Below are 16,172 nucleotides of genomic sequence, written 5' to 3'. Positions count from 1 at the left end.
CTTTATAGTAAGTTTTAATCAAATAGTGTGAGTCTTCTAGCTTTTGTTTTATTTTTCAAAGTTGTTTTTGGTTATTCTCAACTTGTATTTCATGTAAATTTTAGAATCAATTTGATCAGTTTGAAGACAATTGATGTGTTTACAGCATTACATCTTCTGATCCATGAACATAGTGTAGCAGTCCACTTAATAGGTCTGTAATTTTTCTCAGTATTGTTGCTTAATTTTATGTTCTTAGCCTTTCTTGCACATTACATTTCTCCCCAAATATTTTGTTTTTTGATGGTGTTAAAAATGGTACTGTTAGGCCAGGCGCAGTAGCTCATGCCTGTAATCCTAGCACTCTGGAGGCTGGAGGCCAGGAGTTTGAAACCAGCCTGAGTGAGACCCTGTCTCTACTAAAAATAGAAAGAAATTAATTGGCCAACTAATATATACAGAAAAAAAATTAGCTGGGCATGGTGGCGCATGCCTGTAGTCCCAGCCACTCAGGAGGCTGAGGCAGGAGGATTGCTTGAGCCCAGGAGTTTGAGGTTGCTGTGAGCTAGGTAGGCTGATGCCACGGCACTAACAAAGTGAGACTCTGTCTCCAAAAAAAAAAAAAAAAAAAAAAATGGTACTGTTCTTTAATTTCAATTTTCAGTTGGTGGTGGTTGGTTTATAGAAATACAGTTGGTTTTTGTATATTGTTCTCTATTACCTTCATAAACTTAATTATTAGTTAACTTCTTTAATAAATCATTTAGGATTATTGTATACCCATGGCTTGGGAAACTTTTCCATAAAAGGTACCAAGTAATAAAGGCTTTGTGAGTCCAGCAGCCTCCATCACTACTCAATTCTGCCTTTGCAGCATGAAAGTGGCAATAGACAACATATAAATGAACGATGGCTATGTTCCAGTAAAACTTTATAGTCACTGAAGTTTGAAGTTAATATAATTTTCACGCGTCGAGAAATGTTATTCAAGATTTTTTCAACCATTTAAAAATTAAAAAGTATTCATAGCTTTCAGACAGTACAAAAACAATGGCTAGCACTGTGGTTTTGGCCCACCAGCTGTAGCTTAGTGACCTGTGTTGTAGATAGCAAGTAAAGATAGTTTTGTTTTATTGAGTCTCTTGGGATACTTTCCCTCCTCCTTTTGCCCATTTTTTTTTTTAAAGACAGAGTTTAGAGAGTTTTTGGACTTCTCTGAACTTCTTATGTACTTAAAATTTCCAAACCTTCCATTATACCAATTATTTATTTATAATAACCAACTGCTCTGCCCCTCATGTTTCTTATCTGTAAAATGTCGGTAATAGTAGTACAAGCTCATAGTTGTGATGGAGTTCATGTATGTGGAGAGGTAGAACAGTGCCTGGCTTGTGGTAACCACTATATATCTGCAATATTATCTATAGCTATCCAAGTAAGTTTAATCCTGACTTTGATTTTTCATTCATTTTTTAAAATATTTTCTACTTCTTTCTAAGACTTTCAGAAAGCTAACTGAAGAGTATTTACTCACTAAAATTTAAGCTTTAATTTGTATGCTGGGAGATATACTGCATGCTAGGGATCGGAGTTAGAGCAGAGTTCCCACACTCAAACGATAACCAGCATGGCTGGGGAGACACAGGACTAAAGTACTCAAAGGGTTTGTTTGGCAAGTGACATGGTATACTATGTGAATGAGGCTTTCCTCAAAGTGTGTGGGGAAGGCATTGTGGAGAAGTAAGCTCTTGAGTTAGACCTTAGTGGAAGAGACAGGGAGGGTTGAAGGACCATCTTTCAGCAGGAGATGGGGATTGAGCCAAGCATAGGGCTTGGTGGCAAGTGGCAGGGAGTGAGTGCCACTCTGGAAGTGCTGGGGGAGAGGAGTCCAGATGGGCATGGAGGCCCTTGCCTGCTGGAAGAAGAAACTTGGATCTTCTTTTGAATTCACTCTGATCATGCCTGTTGTTCAGAGTATACTGCTCTTAGATATTTATGTATCCAAGTTTCTTATACTCATAGGACTGCAGGACCTTTGCTTGTTAAAGCACACCACACATCTTGGTGTGCTTACTCTCTTTAACCATGCTTATTACTTCAACATATTTTTCTCTTGCCAGGAATATCCCTTCCTCTCTAATACTTCATTGTTCTGTTAAAATTGCATCTTACATGAAACCTAAATAAGCTCAGATTGGCTTCACACTGACTATTGACATTGGATTGCTGATGCAGAAATCAAGATTTTATGATCTTCCTTGAGGTGTCTTACCTATTGACTTGGAGAAAGATTTCAGGAGTTGGCTTCACTGCAGGAGCGGGGGTAGCATCTCCCACTCACCACACCCCATGTACTAGCTTTGTAGATGCATAGAGTTTCAGGTGGTGAATCAGATTCTACTTTCCAAGTCAGCTAATGGCCATTAGGAAAAATTTCTAACTGGCTGTAGAAGAATCCCAATCAAAAAGTTAGATCAAAATGGGCTCCATCTTGAATTGACATGATTGGTTTAATTCTTTCCTTGGCTAACCAATCTGTGGGCTCAGAAAGCCATCGCCAGGCCTAAAGGATTAGGGCCAAAAATGACCCAGTCCCCTTTGGGATGGTGCAAGGTCAGGAACACGGACTGTGGAGCCTGGCTTTTCCCCACATACTTGCTGTGTGAATTTGGGCGATGTTCTCGTCTCAGCTGAGGCCTCATTATGTCATGTTGTTAGAATGATTAAATGAACTGAAATGTGTAAAGGTCTTGGAACACTGCCAGTAACGTAAGTGATAGTATATGCAAGTGTTAACTTTGAAAGCAGAAGACTTCATTTTAAGGCAAGTTGTTAAACTTTTTTGTTTTTCTGTTTTTGTTTCTAGACCTTTTTGCTTTTCTTTCCTTTACAAACAGAAATGAAGCAAAACCAAAGTAATTACCTTTTTAATGGTGTGGTTGGGTAGAATGAAGATCCCTGAATAGATCAGGTTGGTCTGCAGGGAAATGCTGGCCAGCTCTAGGTAGGACTTGTATTGTCAGAGCAAATGTGGCCTGGGCCTTCCACCTGCCACAGACTCAAAGAGGAAAGGACTTTTAGTTACACTGTATGATTTAATGTTTTAAGTTAAGCCTGTTTCACTTTTTATTTCACTTTTAGAAATAACAGTAGTTGGGCGAAGGTGATCTGTGACTTCTATTTAGCCTGGAATAATTTTATGCCAAAAGGAGAATTAACTGGATTTAAAGCACCATCTGGTGGATACCAGATGTTACTTCAGGGCTTTCTTTGTTTTCCTTTTCTTTTCCTCTCCCTTTTCTCCTCCAGTGCACAAGATTCAGTGTAGAAAATATACAAAGTTCCCCCCATTGTGGAGCTTTTAGTTTGGGAAGGCCAATACACACTGTGCACACATATACACATATGTTAGACTGTGTGGAAAAGAAAAGAAAAGCACAATATGAGGGTGGAGCATGATGGGAAAGGGTAGTGTGATCAGAGGGACATTTGAGTGGAGGCGAATCATTGCTATCTGGAAGAGCGTATCTAGCAAAAGAAAAGAGAGCATTCCTGGCCTATTAGAGGATGAGTGTGGCTTGGGCATAGTGAGCAAGGGCAGGGCAGTCAAGGTCAGAGGTAAGAAGCAGGAAGAGACCGTGTAGGACATGCAGGCCATGATAAGAACTGGAGCTTTACTTTGAGTAAGGTGGGAAACCTTTGGAGGTTGCAAAGGAATGACACAAACTTGTGTTTTATTAATATAAGGTTCACTCTTGCTACCATGAGAATGGAATGTAAGATGTTGAGGAGCTAGTACAGAGACCATCTAGGAGGATGTAGCAGTAGTGGTCTTTAAGAGAGGATGGTGGCTGGGTAAAGTTAGTAATCAGTTTAGATATATTTTGAAGGTAGTGTGTGATGGTTTGGATTGTGGGAAATTAGAGAAGGGACAAGGATGGTTCTAAGGTTTTCGTTGGAACATTCGTTTTGGGATGAATAGTGATTCTGTCTCCTCATGTGGAATTCTAATAGAAAGATGGGGGTTAATCAAGAAAATGCCACCAGGTCTAAGCAAATCTCTGTTTTGAAAGTCAGAGTTAAACATTTGGTGTACTACATCTAATCTTTTAAGCTAAATGGGTCATTTTTTAAGGTAATTGTTAAAATGGCAAAATAATGTCCTTTTATTTACAAGAAATTTATTAATATAAATATAGCTTTCTTGACAGGATTACCATTAGATTTAGCCTGTTAACTATAATATGAATTAGCCATGGTCTGAGCTGGTAGGGCATGAAGCATTGCCTAGACTCTGAACACCATCCCGTGGGTGGTTCATATCACACATCTCATGGAGGAGTGGTTCTCCACAGTCACCTTTCGAGCTTGTTTAATAATACCAGTGCCCAGGCTGTAAAGTAGACCTACCAGGTCATACTCTTCAGGACATGGCCACTCCGCGTGTGCATGTTGATAACGCTCTTGGGGATTCCAGTGCACCATGGGGCTTGAGAAGCATTGGTATCCTGTGTGAGGCTATTAGCCCCGTGGGTTCTGGTGTGGATTCAGACCTTCCCTTACTTACATTTTACTCAACAGACCTCTGTTAAATGGCTTCGGTCTGCCAGGCACTATAGTGGACACAAGGTAACTAAAATAGTTATCCTCTTGTGAATTATACAAGTAGATAATGAAATTGTGGTTAAGTAATGTAATAAGTACTTAAATAGCTGAAATGTATTATAAGTCCTAAGAAAAAGGAAGCAAATTAACTATTTGGGCAGATAGGGAAGCTTCTCCTGGGAAGGTGACATTTGCACTGGTTTGGGGTAACAGTTCACTGAAGAGAAAAAGAGGACAGGGATCCATATGGAGACAAAGATGTATATAGCCAAAACAGTAATCTTATCAGTGTACAAGTTTAAACCATACAATTAAAATGTTGGCACCATAGGATGCCATAGGAAATAATAAAGGGTTGCTAAGTTCTTATTCCAGGTGATCAGGATCGAATGAATAAATCCAATCAGGGCATTTGGGAAAATGATTTCAAAAGCATCCTGGTGAACTGTTCCTGTTATTGTCCACATTGCCAAGAGGTTAGCAGGCAAAAAGGCACCACAATTTCTAAAATTTTAAATTGTTCTACTTGTGTTCTTCTGTAGGTTGGTACAGGTCTTGGGCCTACACTGGAGTTTTATGCACTTGTATCTCAGGAACTACAGAGAGCTGACTTGGGTCTCTGGAGAGGTGAAGAAATAACTCTTAGCAATCCAAAAGGTAATGTTAATCTGTGAGTTAGTCCGTCAATTGGTGTTATTCGGATCAGGTAACAGACTTTTATCATTCATTAAATATGTTTAATTTCTAATGGAGGACCATGCTTTCTGACCTTCATTTCTTTTAGCCTCTGATTACTCATTTATCAAAAGGGGAGGCCCTTCCAGCTCTGGAGGACTTCATTTGGTGACCTGCTCTCTAATTTTCAGAATACTGAATTTCTTAAATATTCTTAGTGCCCAGGTTTGGTTTTGTTTTATTTTGTTTTTAGAAATACCATCTAAAGATTGGTGAACTGCTTATTTTACAGGAAACCAAGAAGGGACCAAGTATATTCAAAACCTCCAGGGCCTGTTTGCGCTTCCCTTTGGTAGGACAGCTAAGCCAGCTCATATCGCAAAGGTTAAGATGAAGTTTCGCTTCTTAGGGAAATTAATGGCCAAGGCTATCATGGATTTCAGATTGGTACGTTTAAGATGGTTTGCTTTTCTACAATTTTGTTGTATAATCTGTGAAAGTACATCAGTCCCTTGCACTTTAATGCTGTATTTTAGAGCAGTGCTTAACTTTAACATGCATATGAATTATTTGGGCATTTTGTATAAAATGCCAATTCTGATTCAGTAGGACAGGGGTGAGGCTGTCCTTTACCAAAGATTCCAAGTTTTTAATACTAGATTCCAGGGATACCCAGCTGCTAGTTTGTAGACCACTCCTTGAGTAGCAAGAGTTCAGAGAATCAGGCAGTATTAAGGGTGGTATTAATTTTATTTTTTAAAGTGTTTGACATTACCTTTTTAACTGAGTAGGAAAGTATGAGTATGTAGCTAAACTTCATTAAATTTCTGTTAAAGTGCTGTTATGAAAAGAACCTAAGTAATCAGTATTCATAGGGGATTGAGTATTTCCGGATTTTTCTTCTTTCCTCTTCTCCTATTTTCTGAGGTACTTTGTCAGTATGTTTAAGACATTTTTATCTAAGGCCAAATTTACAAGCTTAAAATTTCACTTTAACTGAAAAGTAGGCAATTTATCAGTTATTTTAGAAGTTTCGTTAATTTTCTATTTTAAATGTTAGTTATTTTTTTAAATGTTTCTTGCTTCAGAATATTCAATAATACAGGCTACTGTGGAATTGGGTTTACTTCCTCCAAAATAGAGTAAAATGCCTCAAGTACTTCTTGGTGTTTCAGAGGCCCTGATATAAAATGTGTTATAGAGAATATATCCACCACTGAAAAATTCTTTTTAGTGTTGGTATTTAAATAGGATTCTTCACTATTATAAGCTTTCCATAGTGATCAGGGTCCCATATTGAGCCAATACATTTCATGTAGGGGAAGAAACAGTTACAAAATATGTTATTTTCTTTCTTGGGGATTACTTCACCTATTTAAATTACCTCTTGAAATGTCAGAGAATTGAGGTAATTTTAGAGTGACAGTTAAAATATTTTGCATTTTCCCTTTCAGGTGGACCTTCCCCTTGGCTTACCCTTCTACAAGTGGATGCTGCGGCAGGAAACTTCATTGACATCACATGATTTATTTGATATCGACCCGGTTGTAGCCAGATCAGTGTATCACCTAGAAGACATTGTCAGACAGAAGAAAAGACTTGAACAAGATAAATCCCAGGTAGGCTTAGAAGATAACAATTAAGTGGATTTGTTCTTTTTTTTTTGAGACAGAGTCTCATTCTGTTGCCCTGGGCCAGAGCGCGGTGGCTTCAGCCTAGCTCACAGCAACCTGAATCTCCTGGGCTCAAGCAATCCTCCTGCCTCAGCCTCCCAAGTAGCTGGGACTACAGGCATGTGCCACCATGCCCGGCTTATTTTTTCTATATATATTAGTTGGCCAATTAATTTCTTTCTATTTATAGTAGAGTCGGGGTCTCATTCTTTCTCAGGGTGGTTTTGAACTCCTAATGTTGAGAGATCCTCCCGCCTCAGCCTCCCAGAGTGAGCCACCATGAATTACAGGCGTGAGCCACCATGCCCAGTGGATGTGTTCTTTATTTTAGAAAATTGTGACTTTATTAAATGGTTTGTATTTGACCCAGTTGTTATTTTATATTAATATTATTTTGTAGAAGAGTTTTTATTATACTAACTAAAACATGTGATTTCACAGTGGGTCAAATGACCCATACAGACAGCAAGTGATGAATAAACATCTTGATTAGCAAATAAAATACACTTCTAAATCAAACCATAAATAAGAAGTCTTGTTTGTTAGATTTTAGGTGGATATTATATATCTGGGAAGATATTATAGCATACTGAATTCTTTTAGTAAGCATTTGGATTAATAAAGCTATTCTGAGAACAGATCTATTTTCAGGAAAAGTGACTTAATTTTGGAACAGTTACTTATTTCTAGAGAGATGTTAAGAAGATATTTGTAAAGGTCAAAGCTGGTGTCCGCTATTTCTTTTTTTTTTTTTTTTTTTTTGAGACAGTCTCACTTGTTGCCCAGGTTATAGTGAGTGCCGTGGAGTCGGCCTAGCTCACAGCAACCTCAAACTCCTGGGCTCAAGTAATCCTCCTGCCTCAGCCTCCCGAGTAGCTGGGACTACAGGCATGTGCCACCATGCCCGGCTAATTTTTTCTATATATGTATTAGTTGGCCAGTTAATTTCTTTCTATTTATAGTAGAGACGGGGTCTCGCTCTTGCTCAGGCTGGTTTTGAACTCCTGACCTTGAGCAATCCACCCGCCTCAGCCTCCCAGAGTGCTAGGATTACAGGCGTGAGCCACCACGCCCGGCCCGCTATTTCTTGGTAACACATGTTGTGCTTTCTCTGTTAAATCTCAGAGAAAAGCTCAAATTTTCTATCATTATTGTATATTTTTTATGTATATATTAACAATAGATAAGAAATCATTTGACTCGATATGAGATGAGTAGTGGTTTCCTTTCTGGTATTAGAAGAAAAGTTGTACTTTTTGTGGCACAGACCGAGATAGCTTCTATTTGGGCAGGTAACATGGACCAATGTTAAATCAGTTCTCATTTTGTAAATCATGTAAAGTAGGAGTAGTGAATTGAGATTTCTTTAGTGAGGAGGGGAGTGTAATATCTCCTGATGAGGTCGAGAGGTGCATTCAGTAAAGGGTGGGGGTTTTAGCGTGCTTTTTTATCAGTGAGATGATAATTTGCAAGGAAATTCATTTTAATCTCTTTAATATTATTTTATTAACTGATGCTTCTTGGAAAAATCAGTTTGTTTTTTAAGAGTAATTAGCATGTAAAGAGGCCAACTCCCATCTTTTCTATGCAAAATCTTTCATCTTCGGATTTTAGAACCACTTAGGTGTTTACATTTGCTAACTTTTGTAAGTTTTAAGCTACTACAGTATTATTTGGATTATCTTTTAGATCAATGATGGCAAAACAAAAAAATGGAGAAGGAAAAAGAGAAAGTAAAATTCATGGTACTGTTTCAAATGCCTTACATATATTAATTCATTTACTCCTAACAACAAACCTGTGAGGTTTAGGTATTGTTGTTATCCCTATTTTATAGATGAGAAAACCAAGACAGATTGAGTAACTTGCCTAGGATCACACATCTAGAACATAGGACAGCTAGAATTCAACCCAGGCTTCTGCTCTAAAGCCCACACTCTTATACATTATGACACCTCTTTTATATATACTTCTCACATGCAGTATGCTGCTACAGTTCTCTTTATTAGTAGTTCTCTTTTGAAATTAGGTCTTCTCTCCTTTATTATTCCTGATGTTGTCAGTCTATAATTATAAAATGCACAGCACAAAATCCCCATTCCAGAAATTGATTTACTATATTAACCAGCTTTCAACAAGAGCATGAGAAATGGTGGCATTCTAAAACATCCCATCCCATTATTCAATAAAGTGTACAGATGGAAGAGGTTGTGCAGGCTCAGATTTTACTTAGGTCGTTTAAACTCTCAAATGAAACATAAAAAATGTACTAAAGCTTCACTTTCAATTTAACATGTAAGATCTAGAGAAACAGTAAATTCCTTTTAAGTATCTCTAGGGCATTTTGTATATTCTAGATTCCTGTCTAATGGCAACACTTTGTAATGCACATCTTTACAAATAAGATATTTCCTCAGGAGCTATGGGAGAAGAGACTTTCCATTAGCATAGTGGAGATGACCTTGATCTGTGACACAAGGTATAAAGACAGCTGTGAGAGCTTTCCAGTGGGGGAACATTAAAATAACTTTTTAAATCTTTCTGCTGAAGAAAATTTCAAATGTAAAATGAAATGCCTTCCTCTGAGGGTCTTCAAATAATGCACCTAAAATGCAAAGAGGCTTAAATGTGAGTTTTTGCAGAGAAGTTAAAAATGGACATAAATCCTCAATGACTATATTTTACCTTAATCTTAAATCATCTGCCACTTCCTTGATATTGTGAATTATCTGGAATCCTAAACATCTTTCAGTTTTCTCTTTTAAAAATGACTAATTTATTAATCAAGTTTTTCTAGTTTAAATGACTATTTTTGGTCCTTGCCTGTGAGAGTGGCCACTGCGTTGGTGCTCTGGGGCTTGGACCCTGGCTAGCCAGAAAATAAACCTCCTCTTGTGTGATTGCAAAAAAAAAAAAATAAATAAATAAATAAATAAATAAATAAATGACTATTTTTCTGTATCATAACTGCTCCTTAGCCTAGAAGAATTTCATATACAGAAGCATCTCTAATCCAGACAGCCATTTACCTTTTTTCCTGTACTGGATGCCTTCGTTTTTCAGGTGGAATTTGCATTTTTGTATGTTGGTGTTTGATGTGATGATCTTAATTTTAAAAAAGATTATGTAGGTCTTTCATAATATTAAGCATTTTAAAAAGTAAGTAATAAAGACTGCTTATAACTTTTGTCTTTAGAATATGACTTTTCTGAGAGTTTCTGAATGTTTTCTTCATCACAGTTTTACTGTTTGGATACAAATTGTTTATGCTTCAGAGACCTGAAGTAGTTTAGGAAAGCATCTCCAGGGTATTCTTTAGACTTGAGCTTTGTGGGGGAAAGAGTTAATTATCACTAGGTAGTATATTGTTTGTATTTATAATTTCCCAACTATATTACTCAGTTTGGGCTTGCTATGCACTTATACATTATTGGATTCACCAAGATTAGCCTAGAATTTATTAAAAGTTCGTCTGGTTCTAGGGTCTACACTCATAAAATTAACTGTTAGGCAAACTATTATGCACTTTCCGTGAAATTTGATTTGGGTGTGCTTTACATTGAGCTGTAACAGCTCATAATGGAGTTACACTCGAGATCTTCTTCTCTTCTATAGAAATAAAGCTAAGAGTTAAAGAAACATACCAACTTTATAAAAACAAAAGATATCCTAATAAACAAAGAAACTGAATAATTGTGCTTGATACCCTTCTCTCACTACTCCCTTTTTTGTTCTGTTTTAGACCAAAGAGAGCCTACAATATGCATTGGAAACTCTGACTATGAATGGCTGCTCAGTTGAAGATCTGGGACTGGATTTCACTCTGCCAGGGTTTCCCAACATCGAACTGAAGAAAGGAGGGAAGGATATACCAGTCACTATCTACAATTTAGAGGAGTATCTAAGAGTATGTAGCTACATGTCTTTTTGGGGGGCAGGCCAGCTGTGAGGATGTAGGACTGTGCCTGTTTTAACTCCTCTGAGGGAAAGGGAAGGGAGCTTACCTAGTGAAGCAAAGGCAGGTGTCATTTAGCTTCTGCCTGCACAAACTGTGGCTTCAGACCTTCCATGTGCCTAGGACCACTGCATGAAGGTCCCCTTGTCAGGCCTTAGCTGTGTTTGCTCTGGAGAGAACATACCAGATATTTCATGATGTCTTATATAACCTTGAATTATCCACCCTCAAGTTTGAACACTATCTAATTACACAACATTTTCTCAGTTTCAGGAAAAATGAGTGAAAAGAAACCATCACTTGTGTTCTCACTAAAGTGTGTCTCTGCCTTTCCTTCAAGCCAGCCTACTGGCCAGAATTGCCTCCAGCGTGCATGCGTGCACTCTCAAGTGTTTGAGGCCTTTCAAATTATTAATATTTATTTGTGATCCTTGACCATGTTTGCTAAATTGAGGAAAAATAATTTTTTATTGAATGTGAATTATATTGTAAATTATAACCTGTATAGATCTTTATTACCAGTGTTTGAAAAGTTTGTTTGGTTTATTCCTGACACTGGGAGGAAAGAACATTGGATTTAAGTCAGAATATCCACCTACACCTGGTCTTGAGTTTTCCACTAACTTGTTGTAGGACTGTAGGCAGAGCCTCTGAAAACTTCAGCTCCAATTTCTTCATTGGGTTAAAGAGAGAGACAGAAGACAAATAATGTGTTATCTCCTGTTACCTAACAGTTCTGTGATTCATAAAGTAATTTCTTTGAGTATTCAGTAGGATTATCTTCTCACACCGTCCCTTTCTTTTACTGACTTTGTTAAAGCTATTCTTTCAGTTTACTAGCATATTAATGTTAATGACCACATTAAGGTTCTCTGAAAATAATTTGTAATAATGCTTATGTTTTTCTGTCAACAAAATACTAATGTTTTCATTTTTATCTGAAAATGTTCTCTGTTTCTGTACCCAGAGGGTTAGCCAAAAGTCATTAGTGACTAGATAATGTTGGACCAGAAAGAGTAGCTTTCTCTTAGCCTTTAATTTTGTGAGACTGCATTTCTAGGCTTTGCCTGATTGTAGCAGGAGGCACAAACTGCCGAAAGGTTGGGTCCTAAGAGCTTAACAGGATTTAGAACTAAATATTCCACATTAAAAATTAAAAACCCTTAACAATTGCTAATTGTGAATCTTGAAACATTATCTGTGATTCTCAATAACGTTCTATCCTCTGGGAAATTTTCATTTGCTTCTAATCTGGTAAGGTAATATACTCTGTGCTGTAGGAGTTTTACACAAATGAATTTTTAAAACAGTATAAATGCATATGTCAAAATTTTTTACATTTTCTTATTGGCCAAGCCCCAAATTAGAAATTGACCTCACTGACCTTTTACTAATGCAGTTTTCTAGGAGATATTTTAAAGACTTTTAATAATTTGTTCTTTATAAAGTGATCCACAAGAGTGTTTCTCTGTACTTTTGTCACATGTTAAAAAAGAGATTTGAAATCGTGTGACAATTTTTTTAAAAACCTTTGTTTTTGCAGCTGGTTATATTCTGGGCACTAAATGAAGGCGTTTCTAGGCAATTTGATTCGTTCAGAGATGGATTTGAATCAGTCTTCCCACTCAGTCATCTTCAGTACTTCTACCCGGAGGAAGTGAGTAGCTTATGTCTAAAAGAAACAGTCATTTCTAGTTCTGTACCTATAATTATCTCAGTGGAGTATTTCTTTACTGTCTAGTCACAGACCCCATCATTGCATAAAAACAAAAAGTGGGGGTTATAAGCAGGGCATGCGTGTATGGGAAAGACAAGGACTGTTCCTGAGCAAGGAAGAATATTAAAATAGGTCTTCTCTCTTAGGGAACATGTGACCCAATCAGCATAGCATCTTTGTCAGCTGAGACCCTGGATGCCACGTGGGATATTGTCTCAGTGGAGAATGGGACTTGTGCTGTGTGTGGTGTGCTCTGCATATTTCTGTACTACTTTGGCTGCAGGGAGAACCATGGGTCTATGGCAATGAAAAGTAAACATCCTGGATTAGATAAGGCATTGTTTCATCATCAAAATTAGTCCTTGAAGCTTTAAGGAAGTGCTGGCAAATTATGTAATTGCCAGAAAACAGAGAATACTTCTGAGAATGAAAAAAATTGGATTTCTTTGCATGGTTCTCTCCAGCCATTTTTACTTTGAAGCTTAACAATCCCAAAGAACTATTCACTAGTAATGAGATGTCATAGAAAGGCCATAGAATGTGTTAGGTTCCCCCAATTTGGAAGCTTTATTTTTTTGAATACTAGTTTCAGAGTACACATTCATTACTGACTGAATCTGGAAATCTTTGAATGACTTAGCATTTTAATCTTAATTGTTTTTATGTCCACATTGATTTGCTGCTTATTCAAGCATCTGATATGCCTGGTTCTTTTAGGCACTACGTGTCACCTGGAATTGAAAGCAGCGAGTGTTGCCTCTAGAATTGAATCCCGGTCCTAACCACTTAGATGTATGATCTTACCCAAGTTACTGTATCTAATGGGACTATTTTATCTATAATTGGAATAACCCCATCTGACAGGGTAGTGCAAATTAAACATATATAAGGTACTGGGCAGTAAGTGATACCTAGTAGATAACTAAATTTCATTTGCCCTGAACTGGATTTTCTCAAAAGTAGTCTTCCACAATTGAGCAATTAAAAGGAGGGGGAAAAATGGTTTAATTTGAACTGACCTTACATTTTCTAAGGACACAAAAGCATTTCTTGATTTTTTTTTTTCCAGTATTTGTTTTATAATGTCTGTTTTGGTCCCATACAAAAAACCGTATGGCATAGATGTGCCTTTCTTTACAAAGTGTAAAGATGTACCCTTTTTTTAATGTCTTAGTTCAGCTTTCTTTCATTTCTCTGTCCAGCTCTTTGCTTCTGTTATTATTTACCCTTTTGTTTCTGAAAGCCAAGATTTATAAAAATCTCCCAGATTAGAAGTAGATTATTTAAAGCCTCTAAAGTAATGAGAAGAGTTTGGAAGACCGAAATCAAGGGTCTGTATCAGGTGTATTTTGTTTGAGATTAACGGCTTCTCCAGATCCCAGTTCCTATAAACGGGCAGTATACCTACTAGTATGCAACTGAAAGGGAAATGGCATCTCTGTGTTAGAAGAGTACATTTTGTAAGGAGATCTCAAGCAGAAGGTTTCAGTACTGAAACTGACACTCTCATTTGGTACACGTGGTTCTTGATTTTCACTCAGGTAGGGAAGATGTTTCCTTAGTAATTCTATATCCTTATTTAAACTTGCAGCTGGATCAGCTCCTGTGTGGCAGTAAAGCAGACACTTGGGATGCAAAGACATTGATGGAATGCTGTAGGCCTGATCACGGTTATACTCATGACAGGTAAATACTGGAATCTGCCAATTTCTAAATTGATATTCAAGTATTTACATGAAAATATTGGGGGGTAGGAAATATAGGTTTAATCTCTGTTTTAACATGATGAACTAATTTTGGTATATTTTATTTCTGCTGTAGTCGGGCTGTGAAGTTCTTGTTTGAGATTCTCAGTAGTTTTGATAATGAGCAGCAGAGGTTATTTCTCCAGTTTGTGACTGGTAGCCCAAGATTGCCTGTCGGAGGTGGGTATTCTGCTTCATAATTTATTCTGTGTGAGAGAGAGAGATACTTCACTACTAATAGCAGGATGTTCTTTATTTGACTTGCAGTGCCTCTTAGTTATTCCTATGTCATGATGTTTCTAAATTTTCCATTTGTGTTGCAGTCTGTTAAGAAGACCATTGGCAGGGAAATTCATAAGGATTATCTTAAACATACTGGAATAGGCTTGCCATTGCATAAGTAATGCTCGTTAGATAAAATTCTAGGATGTTTGTACATTATAAACTCTTAGTTGATTTAGATGAGAATGGATTCTAAAATCTGGTTTTTCAGAAATGAGTCCTAATATAAGTTGAATTCTAACTCTGTTTTTAAAAGTCAGTCATTTCCTTCATATTATAATGATACAATAATTTTTATGATAAATAGAATTTTACAGGCTGGTTTCATACTTAACTGGATGTACATTGAACGTGTAGTTGGAAGAAAGAAGAATATCTTGTGTATGTGATAATACTGCATAGCAAAGCATTTTTAGTAGTAGCATTTTTTTAAAAAAAAATTGCTAAATTCCTTCATCTTTCTTTTTTTCCTCCTAATCAGGATTCCGGAGTCTGAATCCACCTTTGACAATTGTCCGGAAGACGTTTGAATCAACAGAAAACCCAGATGACTTCTTGCCCTCCGTAATGACTTGTGTAAACTATCTTAAGTTGCCGGACTATTCAAGCATCGAGATAATGCGTGAAAAACTGTTGATAGCAGCAAGAGAAGGGCAGCAATCGTTCCATCTTTCCTGATCACAACAAGAAATGCAGTGTCTGCCTGTTACAGCAAAAGAAACAAATCATGATTTCTTTTCTAAATGTATCACCTGAGTCAAGGAAACATGTTACGCCTTCTTGTTGTAGGAAAAACGGCTTGCAGATTATAAAAGAGACACTTGGTTGATATTCATTAATGGCCCCATGGACTTAAAGTGATCAGGCCCTAAAACATTGTTGTGATGAGGTTTCTTTAGCAAGTTCTTGTTTAAATTATCATTTATTTGATGAGTGAAGTTTTTAACTTGCTTTGCTGTGTGAAATTTAAAAAAGGGATGTTTTTCCAGGCTGGAACAATAAATGTCGCTGTGCAGTTTAATTCTGGGCTGTGTGTATCCATCTAGCTAAGTCTGCAGTTTTGTTTCCTCCAAAGACAATTCTTGTTGTACATAAGTACAGAGATTAAAGCTCACATGTATTTGACAAATATAGTTTAGTACTAGCTCTATGTGCTTTTCACTTCCCTCTGGTTTGCTCTCCCTCATTCATTATTGTCTGCAGTTCAGGTTTTTTTTTTTTTTTTTTTTTGTATACAACATTCACAGTTGTTACATTTTCATTAGCCATAGGCTCTTGTCCCATTTCTCTCAAAGATATAATTTAAAATTCATTGGATTGAAATATATTGTCAATATAATTCAGGCTTTGTAACTAGGTAGACTTTTCTTATAGGTTAGTTTTAATGTAGGATATTATTGGCTTTTTACCAGGTGACACACTAGGACTTGTTTACATGGCAATTCCAGCAGCAACAGCCTCTGGAATGAAGGCAAGGAAAGCTCATTCATTTCTTTTATGTAGCTTAAAAAATCTACAGCTTGGGCTGGCCAGTACCTAGT

General features: G+C 37.1%; 1 protein-coding gene across 24 annotated transcripts in view; it reads left to right on the top strand.

The window, feature by feature from the left end:
* Positions 1-15,652, top strand: part of TRIP12 (thyroid hormone receptor interactor 12) — a 144,233-nt gene extending 128,581 nt beyond the window's left edge. For all 24 annotated transcript variants that reach the window (XM_076006012.1, XM_076006010.1, XM_020288152.2 and 21 more), the window contains 8 exons: positions 5,127-5,241; positions 5,552-5,706; positions 6,714-6,878; positions 10,675-10,839; positions 12,431-12,544; positions 14,196-14,290; positions 14,426-14,529; positions 15,113-15,652. In XM_076006012.1, the coding sequence (XP_075862127.1) occupies positions 5,127-5,241; positions 5,552-5,706; positions 6,714-6,878; positions 10,675-10,839; positions 12,431-12,544; positions 14,196-14,290; positions 14,426-14,529; positions 15,113-15,309 (1,110 nt within the window). In that variant the 3' untranslated portion in view covers positions 15,310-15,652. The remainder of the gene's footprint in view (positions 1-5,126; positions 5,242-5,551; positions 5,707-6,713; positions 6,879-10,674; positions 10,840-12,430; positions 12,545-14,195; positions 14,291-14,425; positions 14,530-15,112) is intronic.
* The last annotated feature ends 520 nt before the right edge of the window (positions 15,653-16,172 follow it).

Source organism: Microcebus murinus, chromosome 8 (assembly GCF_040939455.1).
Source record: "Microcebus murinus isolate Inina chromosome 8, M.murinus_Inina_mat1.0, whole genome shotgun sequence".
NCBI classification, from domain to species: Eukaryota; Metazoa; Chordata; class Mammalia; order Primates; family Cheirogaleidae; genus Microcebus; species Microcebus murinus.
This window is presented reverse-complemented; position numbering and strand designations above follow the sequence as displayed.